Source organism: Pelophylax lessonae, assembly GCF_965119305.1.
Source record: "Pelophylax lessonae genome assembly, chromosome: 5".
NCBI classification, from domain to species: Eukaryota; Metazoa; Chordata; class Amphibia; order Anura; family Ranidae; genus Pelophylax; species Pelophylax lessonae.
This window is the reverse complement of record NC_138772.1, coordinates 87049837-87068547: the sequence shown is the minus strand read 5'-3', so window position 1 is coordinate 87068547 and position 18711 is coordinate 87049837. Positions and strand designations below refer to the sequence as shown.

The window sequence follows — 18711 nt, the reverse complement described above, 5'->3', positions numbered from 1 at the left end:
TATTTGATGAAAACCTGCTCCAGAGTACTCTGGACCTAAGATTGGGGCAAAGGTTCATCTTCCAACAGGACAACAACCCTAAGCACACAGCCAAGATAACAAGGAAGTGGCTATGGGAGAACTCAGTGAATGTCCTTGAGTGGCCCAGCCAGAGCCAATACTTGAACCCGATTGAAAATCTCTGGAGAGATCTGAAAATTGCTGTGCACTGACGCTCCCCATCCAACCTGAGCTTGAGAGGTCCTGCAAAGAAGAATGTGAGAAACTGCCCAAAAATAGGTGTGCCAAGCTTATAGCATCATACTCAAAAATACTTGAGGCTATAATTGATACCAAAGGGGCTTCAACAAAGTGTTGAGCAAAGATTGTAATTACTTATGTGCATGTGATTTTTTTTCACTTTTTTATTTTTAATAAAAATGCAAAGACTTCAAACAAACGTCTTTCACACTGCCATTACGGGGTATTGTTTGTAGAATTTTGAGGAAAGAAATTTAATTAAACCATTTTGGAATAAGACTGTTACATAACATAATTGTTTCTTCACGATGGGTATCCTCTACTCCGTCATCAGTAGATGAATGGAAATCCCAAATCGATAAATATATTTTATTTGAGAAACATACGTACCTCTCTCGCAATAGTCTACATAGGTTTACTACAATATGGTCTAGTTGGATAGACACAATGGGCCTGTCTATTACCCTTTAATGAGAAAGTTGCTTTTATTGTTACTTTTGGGATATTTATTAGTTTGCCAAGTATGTTATAGGGGTAAAGGTGCTACATTGATATGTATTTCATGGTAACTTGTGGGCCTAGTGCTGTTTTTTTTTTTGCTACTTTGTTTACATTTTTCTATTTTTTAGCTCTTTTATTTTGTGTGACAGTGTGTGTCTGTGTTATTCTGTACTTGTAAAGAAAAAATCTTGGAAAAAAGTTTGATTAAAAAAATAAAAGACAGAGCTGGATGCATTCCTAAGTGCACAAAATATTCCAGGATACTAAAATTTATAGATAATGACACCAGGGGTAGTTGATCCAATTGTCTCCTGGGGGATGAGGAAGGCATTTTTCCCCTGCATGGGCAAACTGGATCATGCTTTATTGTTTTTTTTTTAGTTTTTTTTTGCCTTCCTCTGGATATTTTTATTGGTTCAACTAGAACCAATAAGACTTGTGTCTTTTTGTAACCTAATTATGTAACTAGCCCCTACATTGGATAATATGCATCTAATGAAGCTGGATTTCCTGTGGGAAACTTCAACTGTACATCACTCAGTACCTGAGTTATACATCTCTGGAGTTGTAATGGTGGGCTTCATTGAGTGCCGTTCAATTTTTCCTGGTAATAAAAAGCTAGGGAGAGCAATTCAATAGCTGCTACAAAGTGGCTTATGTGTAAGCCAGTCAGTTGTTAAACCAACCAGTACTCTCCCAAAAATGCACTTTTGGTGGAATGGTCTATTAATAAACTTGTGATATAGTTAATAAGAAGCAAAATATAGCTTACTTACCTCTAGGCAATGCTGCTGAAAACTGGAGGAGATCCCAATCTATCGTTCCCAGGACATTTGCGCTGAGCTTCTGTAGTTGTTTGTTTGTTCCTATACAGGTCCTTTTAAAAAAATTAGCATATTGTGATAAAGTTCATTATTTTCTGTAATTTACTGATAAACATTAGACTTTCATATATTTTAGATTCATTACACACAACTGAAGTAGTGCAAGCCTTTTATTGTTTTAATATTGATGATTTTGGCATACAGCTCATGAAAACCCAAAATTCCTATCTCAAAAAATTAGCATATCATGAAAAGGTTCTCTAAACGAGCTATTAACCTAATCATCTGAATCAACTTATTAACTCTAAACACCTGCAAAAGATTCCTGAGGCTTTTAAAAACTCCCAGCCTGGTTCATTACTCAAAACCGCAATCATGGGTAAGACTGCCGACCTGACTGCTGTCCAGAAGGCCATCATTGACACCCTCAAGCAAGAGGGTAAGACACAGAAAGAAATTTCTGAACGAATAGGCTGTTCCCAGAGTGCTGTATCAAGGCACCTCAGTGGGAAGTCTGTGGGAAGGAAAAAGTGTGGCAGAAAACGCTACACAACGAGAAGAGGTGACCGGATCCTGAGGAAGATTGTGGAGAAGGACAGATTCCAGACCTTGGGGGACCTGCGGAAGCAGTGGACTGAGTCTGGAGTAGAAACATCTAGAGCCACCGTGTACAGGCGTGTGCAGGAAATGGGCTACAGGTGCCGCATTCCCCAGGTCAAGACACTTTTGAACCAGAAACAGCGGCAGAAGCGCCTGACCTGGGCTACAGAGAAGCAGCACTGGACTGTTGCTCAGTGGTCCAAAGTACTTTTTTCGGATGAAAGCAAATTTTGCATGTCATTCGGAAATCAAGGTGCCAGAGTCTGGGGGAAGACTGGGGAGAGGGAAATGCCAAAATGCCTGAAGTCCAGTGTCAAGTACCCACAGTCAGTGATGGTCTGGGGTGCCATGTCAGCTGCTGGTGTTGGTCCACTGTGTTTTATCAAGGGCAGGGTCAATGCAGCTAGCTATCAGGAGATTTTGGAGCACTTCATGCTTCCATCTGCTGAAAAGCTTTATGGAGATGAAGATTTCATTTTTCAGCACGACCTGGCACCTGCTCACAGTGCCAAAACCACTGGTAAATAGTTTACTGACCATGGTATTACTGTGCTCAATTGGCCTGCCAACTCTCCTGACCTGAACCCCATAGAGCATCTGTGGGATGTTGTGAAGAGAAAGTTGAGAGACGCAAGACCCAACACTCTGGATGAGCTCAAGGCCGCTATCGAAGCATCCTGGGCCTCCATAACACCTCAGCAGTGCCACAGGCTGATTGCCTCCATGCCACGCCGCATTGAAGCAGTCATTTCTGCAAAAGGATTCCCGACCAAGTATTGAGTGCATAACTGAACATAATTATTTGAAGGTTGACTTTTTTGTATTAAAAACACTTTTCTTTTATTGGTCGGATGAAATATGCTAATTTTTTGAGATAAGAATTTTGGGTTTTCATGAGCTGTAAATTCAAAATCATCAATATTAAAACAATAAAAGGCTTGCACTACTTCAGTTGTGTGTAATGAATCTAAAATATATGAAAGTCTAATGTTTATCAGTACATTACAGAAAATAATGAACTTTATCACAATATGCTAATTTTTTGAAAAGGACCTGTACATGGGATTGGCAGGGTAGAGTGCTTACAACTGGACTGGAATATCTCTCATTTCTGGTAGGTGCTAGCCTTTTAAGATGCTTTAAACCAAAAACTAGCAAGAGAATTCTATTTACAGGCCTACTATTAATACTATAAAGACCTGAAACTAGGGACATTAAGCCGCTCTCTAATTCCTAGTTTGTATTTCCTTTTTTTTTTCTTTCCTTTTTCTGCTTCCTTCATGCATGCTCTTTGTCCTGCCTCTTAACACTGTCATTGTGTGCTGGAAACTGCAGTGTGAAGTGTTCCTGTATAAAACTGATCTGACATGGGTGGTACTAAATTAGTACCTCCAGATTGCCCCCTTATATCCTCCTCCAGAGTGCCACATAAGTTAGTGCCCTCTTACATCCTCTTCCAGAGTGCCCCTTCACATTTTCTTCCAGAGTGCCCCCTTACATTTTCTTCCAGAGGGAACCCCTTAATGCCTTATTACCTACTCTTCCAGAGTGCCCCCTTACATCCTCCTCTTCCAGAGTGTTCTTTTCTTCCAGAGTGCCCCTTTACATTCTTCTCTTCCAGAGTGCCCCTTCCTCCTCTTCCAGAGTGCCCCCTTACATCCTCCTCTTCCAGAGTGCCCCCTTACATCCTCCTCTTCCAGAGTGCCCCGTAACATCCTCCTCTTCTAGAGTGCCCCGTAACATCCTCCTCTTCTAGAGTGCCCCGTAACATCCTCCTCTTCTAGAGTGCCCCCTTACATCCTCCTCTTCCAGAGTGCCCCCTTACATCCTCCACTTCCAGTGCACCCCCTTACATTCTCCTCTTCCAGATTAGCCCCCTTACATCCTCCTCTTCCTTATTAGCCCCCTTACATCCTCCTCAACTAGATTATCTCCCTTACGTACTCTTCTTCCATATTAGCCCCCTTATGTCCTCCTCTTCCAGAGTGCTCCCTTTCACATAGCTACTTTGCGGATGGCGGTAAAAAAAAATCCTTGTTGGTGACATTGAACTGCGCATATGCAGTTACAGAGACAGCCAATTAGTAAACTGCTGAGCTTGACCTCTATTTGTGCAGTGGGATGTGTGATTTAAAGCCACATCCTGCTGCCCGATCCAAGGTCGGGTCCAACAGTTCTCTCATTGACTGGCTCTGGACTGCGAATGTGCCCACAAGGACATTATTTACAGGCACTTTTCTGATGTTCATGGACATTTATGAACAGCAGAAAAGTGCTCTTTTTGCAAACCATCCTAAATTTAAGGATGGTTGGCAACATTGGTAATGTCACAGAAGTATTTATTTATTCTGTCACTGGCAATTTGTCTCCAGCAACAGAATCACTAGTTGGACACAGGCTTATTGCTGCCAGGATTTCTTTGGAAAAGTTATCTTTTTATTAGAAAGTATTTTCCTGGTTTGTGTTTTAAATGTTGCTGCAACTGCATGAAGCCACAGTCTGCAATTCTGGCAGAGAGAGGAGCTACTACTTAGACCTGGCTACAAGTCTCTTGTGTACAAGACAAAAGAGACTTAACCTATATTATAGTTTGTTCTTGGACTTCAACTCCCACTTGAGGAAGGGGGTGGTTTTTAAGTCTTTGCTGGCCTGAAAAGAGGAAGGGGGCATTCTGCAGAGAGACTGAGACATACCTGCTGCACCTGGGGAGAGAGGAGAGGCAAAATTTTGCAAAGCAGATGCAACAAGGGGACGGTGGTAACTGAGAGCTGTAAAGACAGATCAGTCACCATTCCGCAGCAGTGCGGTGAACCCTGGATTCTGGGGAGCCTACTGTTTAGCTAAGGGACACTTGGTGCTGACAGAGAAATGGTGAGAGGCCATTGGCCAACCGTGCACTACAAATGTACTACAAATGTAACAGAGGGACAGAGTTGCCCGTAAAGGAACACTGTATTATTGCTTGTGTCAGTTCTTAATGGAACACTACCCGCATGCATTAACAAAGTTTTGAGCTCCAACGAGCTGGCCAGCAGAAAGAATAGGGTAGCCTACTACTGACTACTGAACTGACAGTGTTTTATATCTTCCCCCTCAGTTAGGGTTATCCAGAGAAGAGCGCAGAAGGGGTTATGTTTTATACCTATCAGTGTGCTTACAGTCCTGCCCAGGTGTAATCATCAATGCAGTGTGTTCGATTGTTTATCCTGGCTTACTGTCCTTTTCCTCTGTTGTTTATCTGCTTGTAATTTACCTCCTGCTATTGTCTAACCATCTACTTTGGTATTCTGGATGAGTATACACCTTAAGTCATTGGATCGTATATCTAGACATCCACAATAAATATCCCCTTCAGCCTGATGTGTCAGTGTGTGCGGTGCTGTTTGCAGAGCCATGGTCACAGTAACAGGGGGCCCCAACGCGTCAAGCAGCGTCTTCTGGGGTGAGCCCTACATGCATAAGGACCCCTGGCAGCATTATAGCTGAAATAAAAGAATCCATGTTTTGAATAGTATTAAATGTATTTGCTGACCACAGTAAAGAGCGGTGGTGTCAAACTCCATTTCATCATGAGCTGCATCAGCATTATGGTTGCCCACAAAGAGCCGGTTGTATCTCTAAGACTATATAAATTTATCGCGGGCTTTTTCCTTTACTCTTCTCAGAGAATAACTGCAGGAACTCAACCACACCCCCCTCCCCAAACCGCATGGAATGGTGGGAGGATCTTAAAGGGATAGTAAATATAAGGAGTGTGTTATGTGCGGAGCTTAGGGATGCGCTATGTGCAAAGTTCAGGGGTGTACTATGTACAGAGTGCAGTTTCAGGGGTGCTCTATGCACAGAGTGCAGAGTTCAGGGATGTGCTACATACTGTACATAGTACAGAGTTCAAGGGTGTGCTATATACCAAATACAGGGTTCAGGAGTGCCCTATGTACAAACTGCAGTTCCAGGGGTGCCCTATGTACAGGGTGTAGTGTTCAGGGGTGCTCATGTGTGCAGAGTGAACAGAGTCCCGCCAGGTTCCAGCTAAAAAGAAAGTCCTGGGTGTGAGGGCCACATGAAATGACCTGGCAGGCTGGATTCTGCCCACAGCCTTGTGTTTGACACATGTGTTACAGAGTATACAAGAAGCATAATTTCTCACTATATTGTTCTTATTTCTATATGAACTGCCTGTGGTCATGATCAGTCAATTTCTTTTAAAGGAAAACTCCAGGAGTTGCAGCACTTTTAGAAAATGCCAGTTTATGAAATGTTTAAAGAAAAATGGCCCCTGTCCTCGCCTATAACTGGCCTTCACAGTAAGGAGCACATGGAAGGGAAACGCATGCAAGACAAAACCAGAAAAATTCCCAGCTCAACTCACCAACCAGTTTGCTTACCTAACCTAACAAAGTAACTGAACAGTATGCGTTAAAAACAGGGGTTTAGTTAGAAAACATTTGCAAACGCATGCGTAAGCTGCAGGGCCACTTCACGACACCCTGTATTACCTGCAGTCCTAACTCCTGTAAATCTATGAGAGTCTCCACAGTGGAAGCACATGCATTCACGGGATGCCTTTGCTGCCATTGTGCTATGGGCATCCATTGTGTCCTTGTGGCTTTAAGGAGGGTTGGGATACCTCCAGGCCCATCTGCCCCATATCTATCCATTAGAATGCATGTGCTTCCACTGTGGACTCTCATAGATTTACAGGAGTTAGGACTGCAGGTAATAATACATACTGTTAGGCAGGTTAATTTGGTTGGTAAGCAAACTGGTTGGTGAGTTGAGCTGGGAATTTTTCTGGTTTTGTCTTGTATGAAAGTTTTAAAGCAGAACTAAAATTCTGCTGTTGTTCACTGCGAGCAGGAAGGTTTTTTATTGCAGAAGAGACATGCCATTTCTATTCTGCAATAAAATACACTTACTTGCCTGTTCATGGTGTCCCCCTGCATGTAAATTGTGCATGCACAGCTTAGCTTACAATGGCTGTCCCAACCCCTGTGTGCCAGAATGGCAGTCTCCTGTATATGCACAGAAGTAATGTCATCCTGTGCCGGTCAATGAAAATAGGCAAAAACCAGCACACAGAAGAAAATGCTGGTGGACCACTGAAGGAAAGGTGATCTCTTCCTGTCTGTCACTGACAAGACCCACCTGCTTTGTTTACATAAGCAGGCGGGTCTTCTCACAGTTTCCCTGACGATCGGGGAAGAGAGGCCGCAATCGGCACCTCTCCTCCTCCAGCCCGACTCCTGCTGTGTCTAAACACATGGTGCAGGGCATTCTGGGACTCCGTCACCGAAGAGGAGGCAGAAGAGGACGCGCTGGCTTCAGCTGCCCACACCTAAGATGGCAGCGCTTGAGAAGAAAATGCTGCAATTCCTCGATTTCAGCTTTAAACACCTGTTAGATATAAGAAATATTACACTTGATGAAGTTGTTTGCATCCCATTCAAGAACTGTTTTGGAGTTTGGTGAAGCTTTGTGTTTGGTTTCCTATTGGTGTCACAGTATGGAAAGATGATACACTGTGTGTAGTTTTGTGTTTGGCTGCCTTATAACGCCATAATTATCTATTTTGTGTTTTTTTTTTTTTCATTGGGAATGGTTTGATTATATCTGCTTACCTCTGAATTTACTGTTTTATTACCAAAATGTGCATAATACACTAAGGCCTTGCCTTAATGCTTTTTTTTCAATCTCTTTCCAGGGTGAAAACCCCATCTACAAGAGTGCAGTAACAACAGTGGTGAATCCTAAATATAAGGGAAAACGAATGGTGATGACTTTTGTGTTTGGTGTGAAAGAACTTTCTGCAGACAATTCTGTTTTGCACACTGCACTCATACTCTGTTCCTGGCACTAAAAATGTTTTGCACATATTCATACTGTATTCTTTAGACTTGTACTGCCTACAATTATATACTAATGTTCTATCTAAGTAAGCATGGTTATTAAAAATTTAAAATGCAAAGTTTTTTTTGTTTTTGGGTTGTAGTTTTAAGTATTACACTTCTGCTTCACTGGGAAAATTGGAGTTGGAATTTACAGACTAGCCAATAGAGTTTGAAAGACATGTATATAATATATGAATTGAAGTGCAAATGAGAGCTGTAGCAAAACATTTCCAGATTAATAGATAGCATAAATGATCCTGGTGCATGCCTTTTGTAAATGGCAAATTCCAACTCCATTGGAATTGATGCCAGAATTTAAGGGCAACGGCAGGGTCACTGACACAATAATGGAGCCAGGGGCTTAGCAAGATGGGTAGTTCACATTTTCAGCATGTATTGTATATGACAGGTTTGGTGTAAAGGATAAATATATATGGTAGGTGGGTCACACTTCCTCCATGTTCCCCTGCTCATTGGGCGCCAACTGTAGGTTACATTGCAGGCCTACTCCAAGGTAGGTTCTTCTGGGCTACAAGAAGGGCGATTTGGATTGAGTCATTGCCTTTCACATGGGGTACCTTTTACTTGTGCCGTGCTCACCAATTTCCTGGAACAGAGTGAGGTCGTTTTCAAGCATAACTTAACCTTAAGGCAGACCTCTAACCCAAAGATGGGTGTACACTTGAACTCTAGTTAACTCTCTTCATGTTAATGTACATCACTACTGTCACTTATTGCATTTAGAAGTTACACACTGAGCCGATACCCAATCCACCTGTCCAGCATATACCCACTACCTCACTCCCAGTAATGGAACAGTCTTTGTTGGAATAATGGCTAACGCGTTTTGAGGCTTAGCCTCTTCATCAGAGCAACGCTCTGATGGCCACGTTTTTCCAACAAAGACTGTGGACTCTATAACTATGGACTCCGTCATTTGAATCTGACATGCTGGTTTACATCACTTGTTTGTGAGTAGACATTTTATATCTGTAATTAATAAAGCTTTATGAAGGGTAATGCACTAGGCCGGTGCGCCCTTTGTTTGTTTGTTTGTTTGCTTGCTAAACCTTCATTACTTTTGGTAACCACTTGCTGTTTTCTGTACCGCATTAACTCTAGTACTGCTGTCTTCATACCTGAATGTGTTTCAACTGACCCAAGCTGTAGACTACTATGTGCCATCAGTAGAACAATTCCAAAACAAAGTGCACAGTCTTTCTCTAATGTCCCTAGTCCCTGACTCAGGCTTGTGGCAGCGTACCTGTACAGGAAAGAATCCATAATTGATTGAGTCCATCATGTTCTTCAGGGTGGACTGCAGGTCCCAGCAATCCCTCTACATGTGGAAGGTTCCTATAGGCAGGTGAGGCTCTCCTTGGGAGTTGCAGAAGCTCTGTGTAGTGGTTGGAGATTACATGCGGTGTCTTGTCTTTGTCCCTTCCCATGCAGACTGTGTGTGTCTGGACAGAGCCCTCCCCCTTTTATTAACAGCACAGAGAGAGAGGCAGAGCTCAGCAAAAATTGTGGGAAATTAGCTTAACCCTTTCCCTACTGGCTGGGGCAGCAGCTATCTCAATAACCACCAACCTGCTTACAAGTAAACTTACAGTAAACATACACTGGCCTCCCTTCTTAGACCTCCTAACCTATTTTGTACAATAACTCCTTCCACAGCTTACTTATTTAACAAGATATTTAAAACAAATCCCAAACAACTGCTATCTCTACTATGGTCACTGCATATCTTGGCCACAGCCTGGGCCATGGCTCAGCTAAATAAGCAGCTTGGGGGGGGGGGGGTTATAAAATGAGTTAACAGGTCTAGGAATGGTGGGTTAATATACTTTTATTTAAATTTACCTTGTATGCTAAACAGGGCCGGCCTTTGGGGTGTGCGAGCTGTGCGACCGCACAGGGTGCCATGGGCAACAGGGGCGCCATGCGGCCATCACAGCTCGCAGTCATTTACTCTGCGGCCGGTTGATGATCAGTCCGCACAGCGGGAGGTAAGCGGCGGCTGCTTACCTCTCGCTGTGCGGCTGTGCCTCTGTCTCCTACCGCTGCAGGGCTGAGCTGTGTATCTCACACAGCTCAGCCTCAGAGCCGCCGCCGCTGACAGATCCCCTCCTCCTCTCTGCAGGGACGACAGAGGAGAGAGATTGTCAGCTCCTCCTCCTCCAGCCCCTTCTCCTCCTGGGTCTGCCCTGCCCACATTCCCCAGGGATGTGTGGGCGGAAAGTTTAAACAGAAGAAGAAAAGCTACAGACAGCCTGAGCCTTCATACTGGGGTAAGTAAGCATTCTCTCTTGCCTCAGTTTATAAAACAAATGTAAGGGGGGCTCTGTGTGGGGGGGCTCTATGTAAGGGGGCTCTGTGGGGGGGGCTCTGATGTAAGGGGGGGGGCTCTGTGAGGGTCTCTGATGTAAGGGGGACTCTGGTGTAAGGGGGGCTCTGTGGGGGGGACTCTGATGTAAGAGGGGGCTCTGTGGGGGTCTCTGATGTAAGGGGGGCTCTGTGGGGGTTTCTGATGTAAGGGGGGTCTCTGATGTAAGGAGGGGCTCTGTGAGGGTCTTTGATGTAAGGGGGGCTCTGTGGGGGGGCTCTGATGTAAGGGGGCTCTGTGAGGGTCTCTGATGTAAGGGGGGCTCTGTGGGGGGTCTCTGATGTAAGGGGGTGCTCTGTGAGGGTCTCTGATGTAAGGGGGGCTCTGTGGGGGGTCTCTGATGTAAGGGGGACCTCTGTGAGGGTCTCTGGTGTAAGGGGGGCTCTGTGGGGGTCTCTGATGTAAGGGGGGGCTCTTATGTAAGGGGGGCTAAGTTATTAGGGATCATAAATAAGAAAAGTCCAATGAAGTGCAAAAAAGGTGCAAGGAAATTAGCAAAAAAGTGCAAATAAATATTAAAGGTAACAAATCTTCAACAGAAGGTGTGCGCCAAAAAAGCACCCTATGTGCTGCTTCCACCAATCACCCCAAACTGACTCACCAGACTTAAATAAAAGCCAATGTATTTTATGGAATCACCCTATGTTGATTCATTTTTTGCACATTGTAGAGGTTATGAATATTTAATTGTTATTTATTTAGTAGTGGTATATGATATGTATACTGTAGTAGCCATGCAGATTTAATTATTAATTTAGCACTGTGCACTTTTTACAACAGAAACAGATTTGGGTGATATATTTACAGTGCTTTGCGAAAGTATTCGGCCACCTTGAACTTTGCGACCTTTTGCCACATTTCAGGCTTCAAATATAAAGATATAAAACTGTAATTTTTTGTGAAGAATCAACAAGTGGGACACAATCATGAAGTGGAACGAAATTTATTGGATATTTCAAACTTTGTTAACAAATAAAAAACTGAAAAATTGGGCGTGCAAAATTATTCAGCCCCCTTAAGTTAATACTTTGTAGCGCCACCTTTTGCTGCGATTACAGCTGTAAGTCGCTTGGGGTATGTCTCTATCAGTTTTGCACATCGACAGACTGAAATTTTTGCCCATTCCTCCTTGCAAAACAGCTCGCGCTCAGTGAGGTTGGATGGAGAGCGTTTGTGAACAGCAGTTTTCAGTTCTTTCCACAGATTCTCGATTGGATTCAGGTCTGGACTTTGACTTGGCCATTCTAACACCTGGATATGTTTATTTGTGAACCATTCCATTGTAGATTTTGCTTTATGTTTTGGATCATTGTCTTGTTGGAAGACAAATATCCGTCCCAGTCTCAGGTCTTTTGCAGACTCCATCAGGTTTTCTTCCAGAATGGTCCTGTATTTGGCTCCATCCATCTTCCCATCAATTTTAACCATCTTCCCTGTCCCTGCTGAAGAAAAGCAGGCCCAAACCATGATGCTGCCACCACCATGTTTGACAGTGGGGATGGTGTGTTCAGGGTGATGAGCTTTTTTACGCCAAACATAACGTTTTGCATTGTTGCCAAAAAGTTCGATTTTGGTTTCATCTGACCAAGCACCTTCTTCCACATGATTGGTGTGTCTCCCAGGTGGCTTGTGGCAAACTTTAAACGACAATTTTTATGGATATCTTTAAGAAATGGCTTTCTTCTTGCCACTGTTCCATAAAGGCCAGATTTGTGCAGTATACGACTGATTGTTGTCCTATGGACAGAGTCTCCCACCTCAGCTGTAGATCTCTGCAGTTCATCCAGAGTGATCATGGGCCTCTTGGCTGCATCTCTGATCAGTCTTCTCCTTGTATGAGCTGAAAGTTTAGAGGGACGGCCAGGTCTTCGTAGATTTGCAGTGGTCTGATACTCCTTCCATTTCAATATTATCGCTTACACAGCGCTCCTTGGGATGTTTAAAGCTTGGAAAATCTTTTTGTATCCAAATTCAACTTTAAACTTCTCCACAACAGTATCTCGGACCTGCCTGGTGTGTTCCTTGTTCTTCATGATGCTCTCTGCGCTTTAAACGGACCTCTGAGACTATCACAGTACAGGTGCATTTATACGGAGACTTGATTACACACAGGTGGATTCTATTTATCATCATTAGTCATTTAGGTCAACATTGGATCAGTCAGAGATCCTCACTGAACTTCTGGAGAGAGTTTGCTGCTGAATAATTTTGCACGCCCAATTTTTCAGTTTTTTATTTGTTAACAAAGTTTGAAATATCCAATAAATTTCGTTCCACTTCATGATTGTGTCCCACTTGTTGTTGATTCTTCCCAAAAATTACAGTTTCATATCTTTATGTTTGAAGCCTGAAATGTGGCAAAAGGTTGCAAAGTTCAAGGGGGCCGAATACTTTCGCAAGGCACTGTATATATAATTTTAGGGTAAATACTTGGAGTATTTTTGCGCTGATTTTTTCCCCTGTTTTTATTTTGCTGCTGCACCCACTTGCAGTCAATTAGCAGAAATTATACTCTTAAATAGTTTTTCAATAGATACAGCCATGTTTAGGGGGTCGAGGGGTGAGGATGGGGGTGGGGGGCCCCACAGGATTAGTTCGCACAGGGGGCCTGAACACCTAAGGCCGGCCCTGACACTAAACTGGGCACATATTTATGTGGTAGGGAGTGTACACAGTGCCTAAATTTAGAACTTGAATGTCCATGATTTGGCCTTCATGCCAAAGTTCGAAGTGTTTACTTTTCATTCTTCCATTAAAAGTTAATTAAGTATAGTCATGATTGACAGCCTTTATCACACTACAGGAAGAATAGTTTGTCCTTTGCAACCAGTCAGAATATAATTTTCATTTTTCTTCTGGCATAAGGGAGAGTCTTGGTGCTGGGAAAGATTTTTTTTAAATTTGAATCCAGAATTCCTAGGGCGATCCATACACAATGATGCAGCACTCCGTAACACAGATGTGTACTTACCTTTTAGAGTCTTACAGTGAATTATTTGCTTAAAGTCCTTAAGTAATGTCAGAGCATGTTTGTTTTTAAATCAAGTCCTTCTTTGGCTTCTTACTCATTAAGTGTTTTTCTGCATATCATCAGAATTTCACCTGAAGCTGTAAAATGTACAGACTTTTAAGTTACTTACACTGTGACCATTTTACAGCTCAGTCTACATTTTGTGCCATATGGTTTCATTATATTTTAGCCTTGGACTTTTACTTTTGCCTGTGTTTGACATTTATATTGTTTTTAAGTGCCTTTTTATTTTAGCAGGTGTTCACTTTTTACAAAACTGATAACTGAAGTTATTTATTAAATAAAACTACTTTAAAACTACCCGTCTTACATTGTTATTGTTTTGGATAAGTTGACATAATGGTTGGTCCATAATGGTCCAATGGTTGTAATTATCTTTCCAGCTTTGTGGGCTTTTGTTTGCTTTGAACTCCATGGAAAGAGAAGTATAAATGGAAATGTTCTAAGACCTTGTATGTTCAATTATTGCTATTTAAAGGGCAAAAAACCTGACGTATTAAAAAAAAAAAAAAAAAAAAAAAATCCCACGTATACCTCTGCTATATCAGTTTTCCTTCACACCGCCTTTATTGCTGCTACCAGAGCCACCTTCGTCACTCCTCACTGACCATAAATTAAGAACAAGAGGGGATCAACATTTGTATAGAGGAGGCTGTTTTGCTAAAGTAAGGGATGTTTGTAACAAGGATTATCTAAAATACAATGCTGGCCTCACTCCTAAAGCTAGAATTACAGGCAATAATCTAAATGCATATCACACAGCCCTATTTATTTATTTATTTTCTCTCTCTCTCTCTCTCTCTCTCTCTCTCTCATCATGGGAAATGTAGTTCCAAAACATCTGGGGTGCCAAGGTTTGCCATAACTGGTATGGGGGTATGCTTTACAGATTTATTGCAGAACTTGAATTTTGATAGGTGATCCCCGGAAGAAGTATAGCAAAAATAGCTTTGGCTACATTACTCTTTTCTGTGAAGATCGAACGTTCAGGAAAGCAGCACTAAGAGGGCAGGAGCCAGCAGCATTAAAAATTGAAGGATTAATACTATTTTAGCAAGGTTAAAGACATCCCCCTAATAACTCCCTAACATATAGTGTAATGTGTTTTATAGTGCACCATTATTGATTTTGTCTGGCAAAATCACTACTACACACGTTTGCTGCACATTGGACACCCTACAGATGTGTATTTTAACAAAAATAAATATGAAATATAGGTTACCTCCCAATTTTCTGAAATGAGAAAGGATACCTTCTAGCACAATGGGTTTAGGCAATTGACACACCTCTGCCACGTCCCCATTTTTGTTTTTAACATTACTTTTCTTACTTTGTTTTTTGTAAAATACCAAACAAGATCATTAGGTAATAGGATGAAGGTTTAGTGCAGAATATCAATTTTGGTAGTTAAATTGGAAATATTCATATATATCTGTACAACAGGCCAAAAAGATGGACAGCTAAAGAAAGAGGGACAGAGGGATTTGTTTCCAAAAGAGGGAGAGTCCTGAAAGTGTCTTAAAAACACATGTAGGCTTCCTTTCCTGCAATACTTACATTATGCTGTAGATGGCAATATTGGCATGCTGTATAATTCATCCGAGACACAAAGTGGTATGTTTTCAGACTTTTATAGTACTCAAGCTGTAAACGTACAGTACACAATCAATAATAAGCCAGGGACGTGCGGTGAGGTCAGTGGCTGGTGAGGCACTGGCAGAGCCAGATACACACAGGTTACATATTCAATTCTCATTATGTAGGCCATTGCATTGCAATTCTACTAGTTCTACTCATTTAAACGCTGTCCCTTTGAGATGTTTTTCAGTCACCCATTTTGTTGATGCTGGAAACAATATTTTTAGCAAATATGACAATAAAGATTATAGAAAAAATAAAATTTCTCTTTATTGTCTGAAGCCAGAAATATAACAGTAATATTCAGTAATATACAAGTAAACAATAAAGGGTTCAGGGTTATTTACTAAAAGGTGAAATGCAGGAATATTTAAAACAAACGGTAGAACATTGAAACAATCCAACTAAAAAATATATATATAATGTTAGGGGGTTCTGAGTAATTTTCTAGCAAAAAAAATGATGATTTTTACATGCAGGAGAGAAGTGACAGAATTGGCCTGGGTGGCAAGTGGTTAGTTAGCATAAGTAAGTAATATACAAATAATTATTATATATTGTTTTTAGGGTAATTTACTGTATTTAAAAAAAACTGTACTCAAGCAGGTGGCTTAACGGACAAATTACTGAAGTTTGAAGTTATAACTTCAAACCAGTAATTTCACAGTAAATAGATACATAATAAATGTTTATGTTATAATATATAACATAATAATATAATATTTTGTCTGATTAAAAAAGTACCTTTTCAGCAGCAGCAGCAGATTCTTCCTCTTAACTGTGTGAGAAAAACATAGGATTATGTATGTTACGAAATTTCTCATACAACAGAATATAAAATCGGAAGTAATGTAAGGGCCCTTTCACACGGGCGTTCCGCATGTCTGTATATCATCCTATTTGTTTGCGGATGATATATGGACATAATGTATGTCTATAGCATTGCTGATGTCAGTGGATGACCATCCGCTGACATCCGATTTTCGTCCTTTCAGTTCTGTTCCGTTTTTTGGAACGGAACAGAACCCTATTTTTGTTCCGTTTAAAAAACGGAACGGATGCAAAATCGGATGTCAGCGGTGTCATCCGCTGACATCCGCAATGCCCATAGACTTACATTATGTCCGTATATCATCCGCAAACGGATGGGATGATATGCAGACATATGGAGCGGATGACACAAGTGAAAAAAAAAAGTGCCGGAGCAGATCGCAATGCGGTCCGCTCCGTGTAAAAAAAGCCCTAATGTGTTGTAGTGTATTTGTATTGTATTTTCAAACAACAACTTTACTGATTAAACAAAAGTGGTACGATCTGCTATCGTATGAGAAGAATTTTCGTGCTTGTTAAATCGGATATTATCGGATGAACAGCAGGCAGTGCGGTTACATTTTTTGTGTGAAGCGAAAGTGCTGAGACAGCATGGTGTGTGGAGTTTGTTGGGAGCTGCGGACCGGATCCCCACTGAGACCCCCCACTGGGATCGTGAGGGGCAATGGCAGCTGGTAACCCAGGGACTAAGTGCGGCAGCAGGCACGGACCAGGAGTCACAGCAGGACCGGGAGACCGAGAGGGGAAAGGTTGACCAGAAGAGGTGGCGGGTAAGTGAAACCGCTGACCGGAGGGGGAGTGTGACAGGCAAACCAGGGAAGAGGCAGAAGCATTGAGAGGCAGGCTGACCGAGGGAGAAACAAGCTGCTGACAAGCCCTGCAAGTGTGTAGTGGGGATGCTGGCTGAGGAGGGTGTAGTGTGATAACTGAGTACTGTTGAGTATCTAAGTCCTGTTGAGTATTTGAGTATTGTTGAGAATCTGAATATTTTAGAGTAACTGAGTATTGTTGTGTATTATTGAGTACTGCTGAGTACTGTTGGGTATTGTTGCATATCTGTGTAATGTTGAGTACCTGTGTATTGTTGAACACCTATGTATTGTTGAGTACTGTTGAGTAACTGAGTAGTGTTGAGTAACTGATTATTGTTGAGTATTTTTGAGAACCTGTGTATAGTTAAGTACTGTTGAGTATCTTAGTGTTGAGTAACTGAGTAGTGTTGAGTATTGCTGAGTACCTGTGTATTTTTGAGTAGTGTTGAGTAACTGAGTAGTGTTGAGTATCTGTGTATTGTTGAGTAGTGTTGAATAACTGAGTATTGTTGAGTACCTGTGTATTGTTGAGATTGTTGAGTAACTGAGTATTGTCGAGTAACTGAGTATTGTTGAGTACCGTAGAGTAACTGAGTATTATTGAGTACCTGTGCATTGTTGAGTACTGTTGAGTATTGTTGCATATGCTAGTATTGTTGTGTAACTGAGTAGTATTGAGTAGCTGAGTAGTGTTGAATACTGCTGAGTAACTGTGTGTGACTGAGGAGTAACTGTGCGCTGAGAAGTTAGAGTCAGGAAGCTAGTTAACAGCTAATTGGACAGAGTTAAATTCCCAATCTCCATTAAATTAGTGCGTACAATGCCCGGCGGGGGTGGAGATGCAACTCGGTGCACATCTTGTGACATGTATGGGTTCCTCGATCATACAATCAAGGGCAAATACAGCTGCACAAAATGTAAGCACGTTGCTTCCCTGGAAGCTCAGGTTCTGAATCTAGGGAAGCAACTGGCAGCACTGAGAATCTCCATATAAAGGAGAGTAGGGAATGTACCTGGCAGGCCTGTGGATGTGGTATTTCTGGAATTTGCAAAGGCATTTGATACAGTTCTCCACAAACATTTACTGTACAAACTAAGGTACGTAGGTATGGACCATAGGGTGAGTACCTGGATTGAAAACTAGCTTCAGGGAAGAGTCCAAAGGGTGGTGATAAATGGTGATTACTCGGAATGGTCTGGTGTGGAAAGTGGAGTCACCCAAGGATCTGTCCTGGTACCAATCCTGTTTAATTTATTCATAGACGATGTGGAGGATGGGATAAATAGCTCAATCTCCATATTTGCAGAGGATACTAAGCTAAGCAGGGCAATAACTTCTACACGTGGAAACCTTACAAGAAGACCTGAACAAAATAATGGGGTGGGCAACTGCATGGCAAATGAGGTTTAATGTTGGAAAATGTAAGGTAATGCATTTGGGTGCCAGAAATACGAATGCAAGTTACTCACGAGGGGGAGAACCTTTGGGGGAATCTAAGATAGAAGAGGACCTGGGGGTCCCAGTAGACGACAAGCTCAGACATGGCATGCAATGCCAAGCGGCTGCAAGCAAAAACAACAGAATACTGGCATGTATAAAAAAGAGGATTCACTCCAGAGATAAAACCATAATTCTCCCACTCTACCAGACTCTGGTCCGGCCACATCTCGAGTATGCCATCCAGTTCTTGGCACCAGTCCTCAGGAAGGATGTGCTGGAACTGGAGAGAGTCCAGAGAAGGGCAACAAAGCTAATAAAGGGAATGGAGGACATCAGCTATAAAACTACAAGCATTGAACTTATTCTCTCTGGAGAAGAGAAGCTTGAGAGGGGATCTGATATAAATGTTCAAATACCGTACTGGTGACCCTAGCATAGGGAACAAACTTTTCAGCGAAAGTGAATTTAAAAAGACAGGCGGCCATTCACCAAAAATTAAAAGAGAAGTGGTTTAAT

At 42.1% G+C, this 18711-nt stretch overlaps 1 protein-coding gene across 1 annotated transcript in view; it reads left to right on the top strand.

Annotated features, from left to right (window-relative positions):
• The window catches only part of LOC309556435 (integrin beta-1-A-like), a gene marked incomplete at its 3' end in the record, with an annotated part of 58780 nt that extends 50755 nt beyond the window's left edge, over nucleotides 1–8025 (top strand). Inside the window, exon 15 of the mRNA XM_082258897.1 lies at nucleotides 7870–8025. Coding sequence (XP_082115023.1) covers nucleotides 7870–8025 — 156 coding nt within the window. The remainder of the gene's footprint in view (nucleotides 1–7869) is intronic.
• Nucleotides 8026–18711: the final 10686 nt, after the last annotated feature.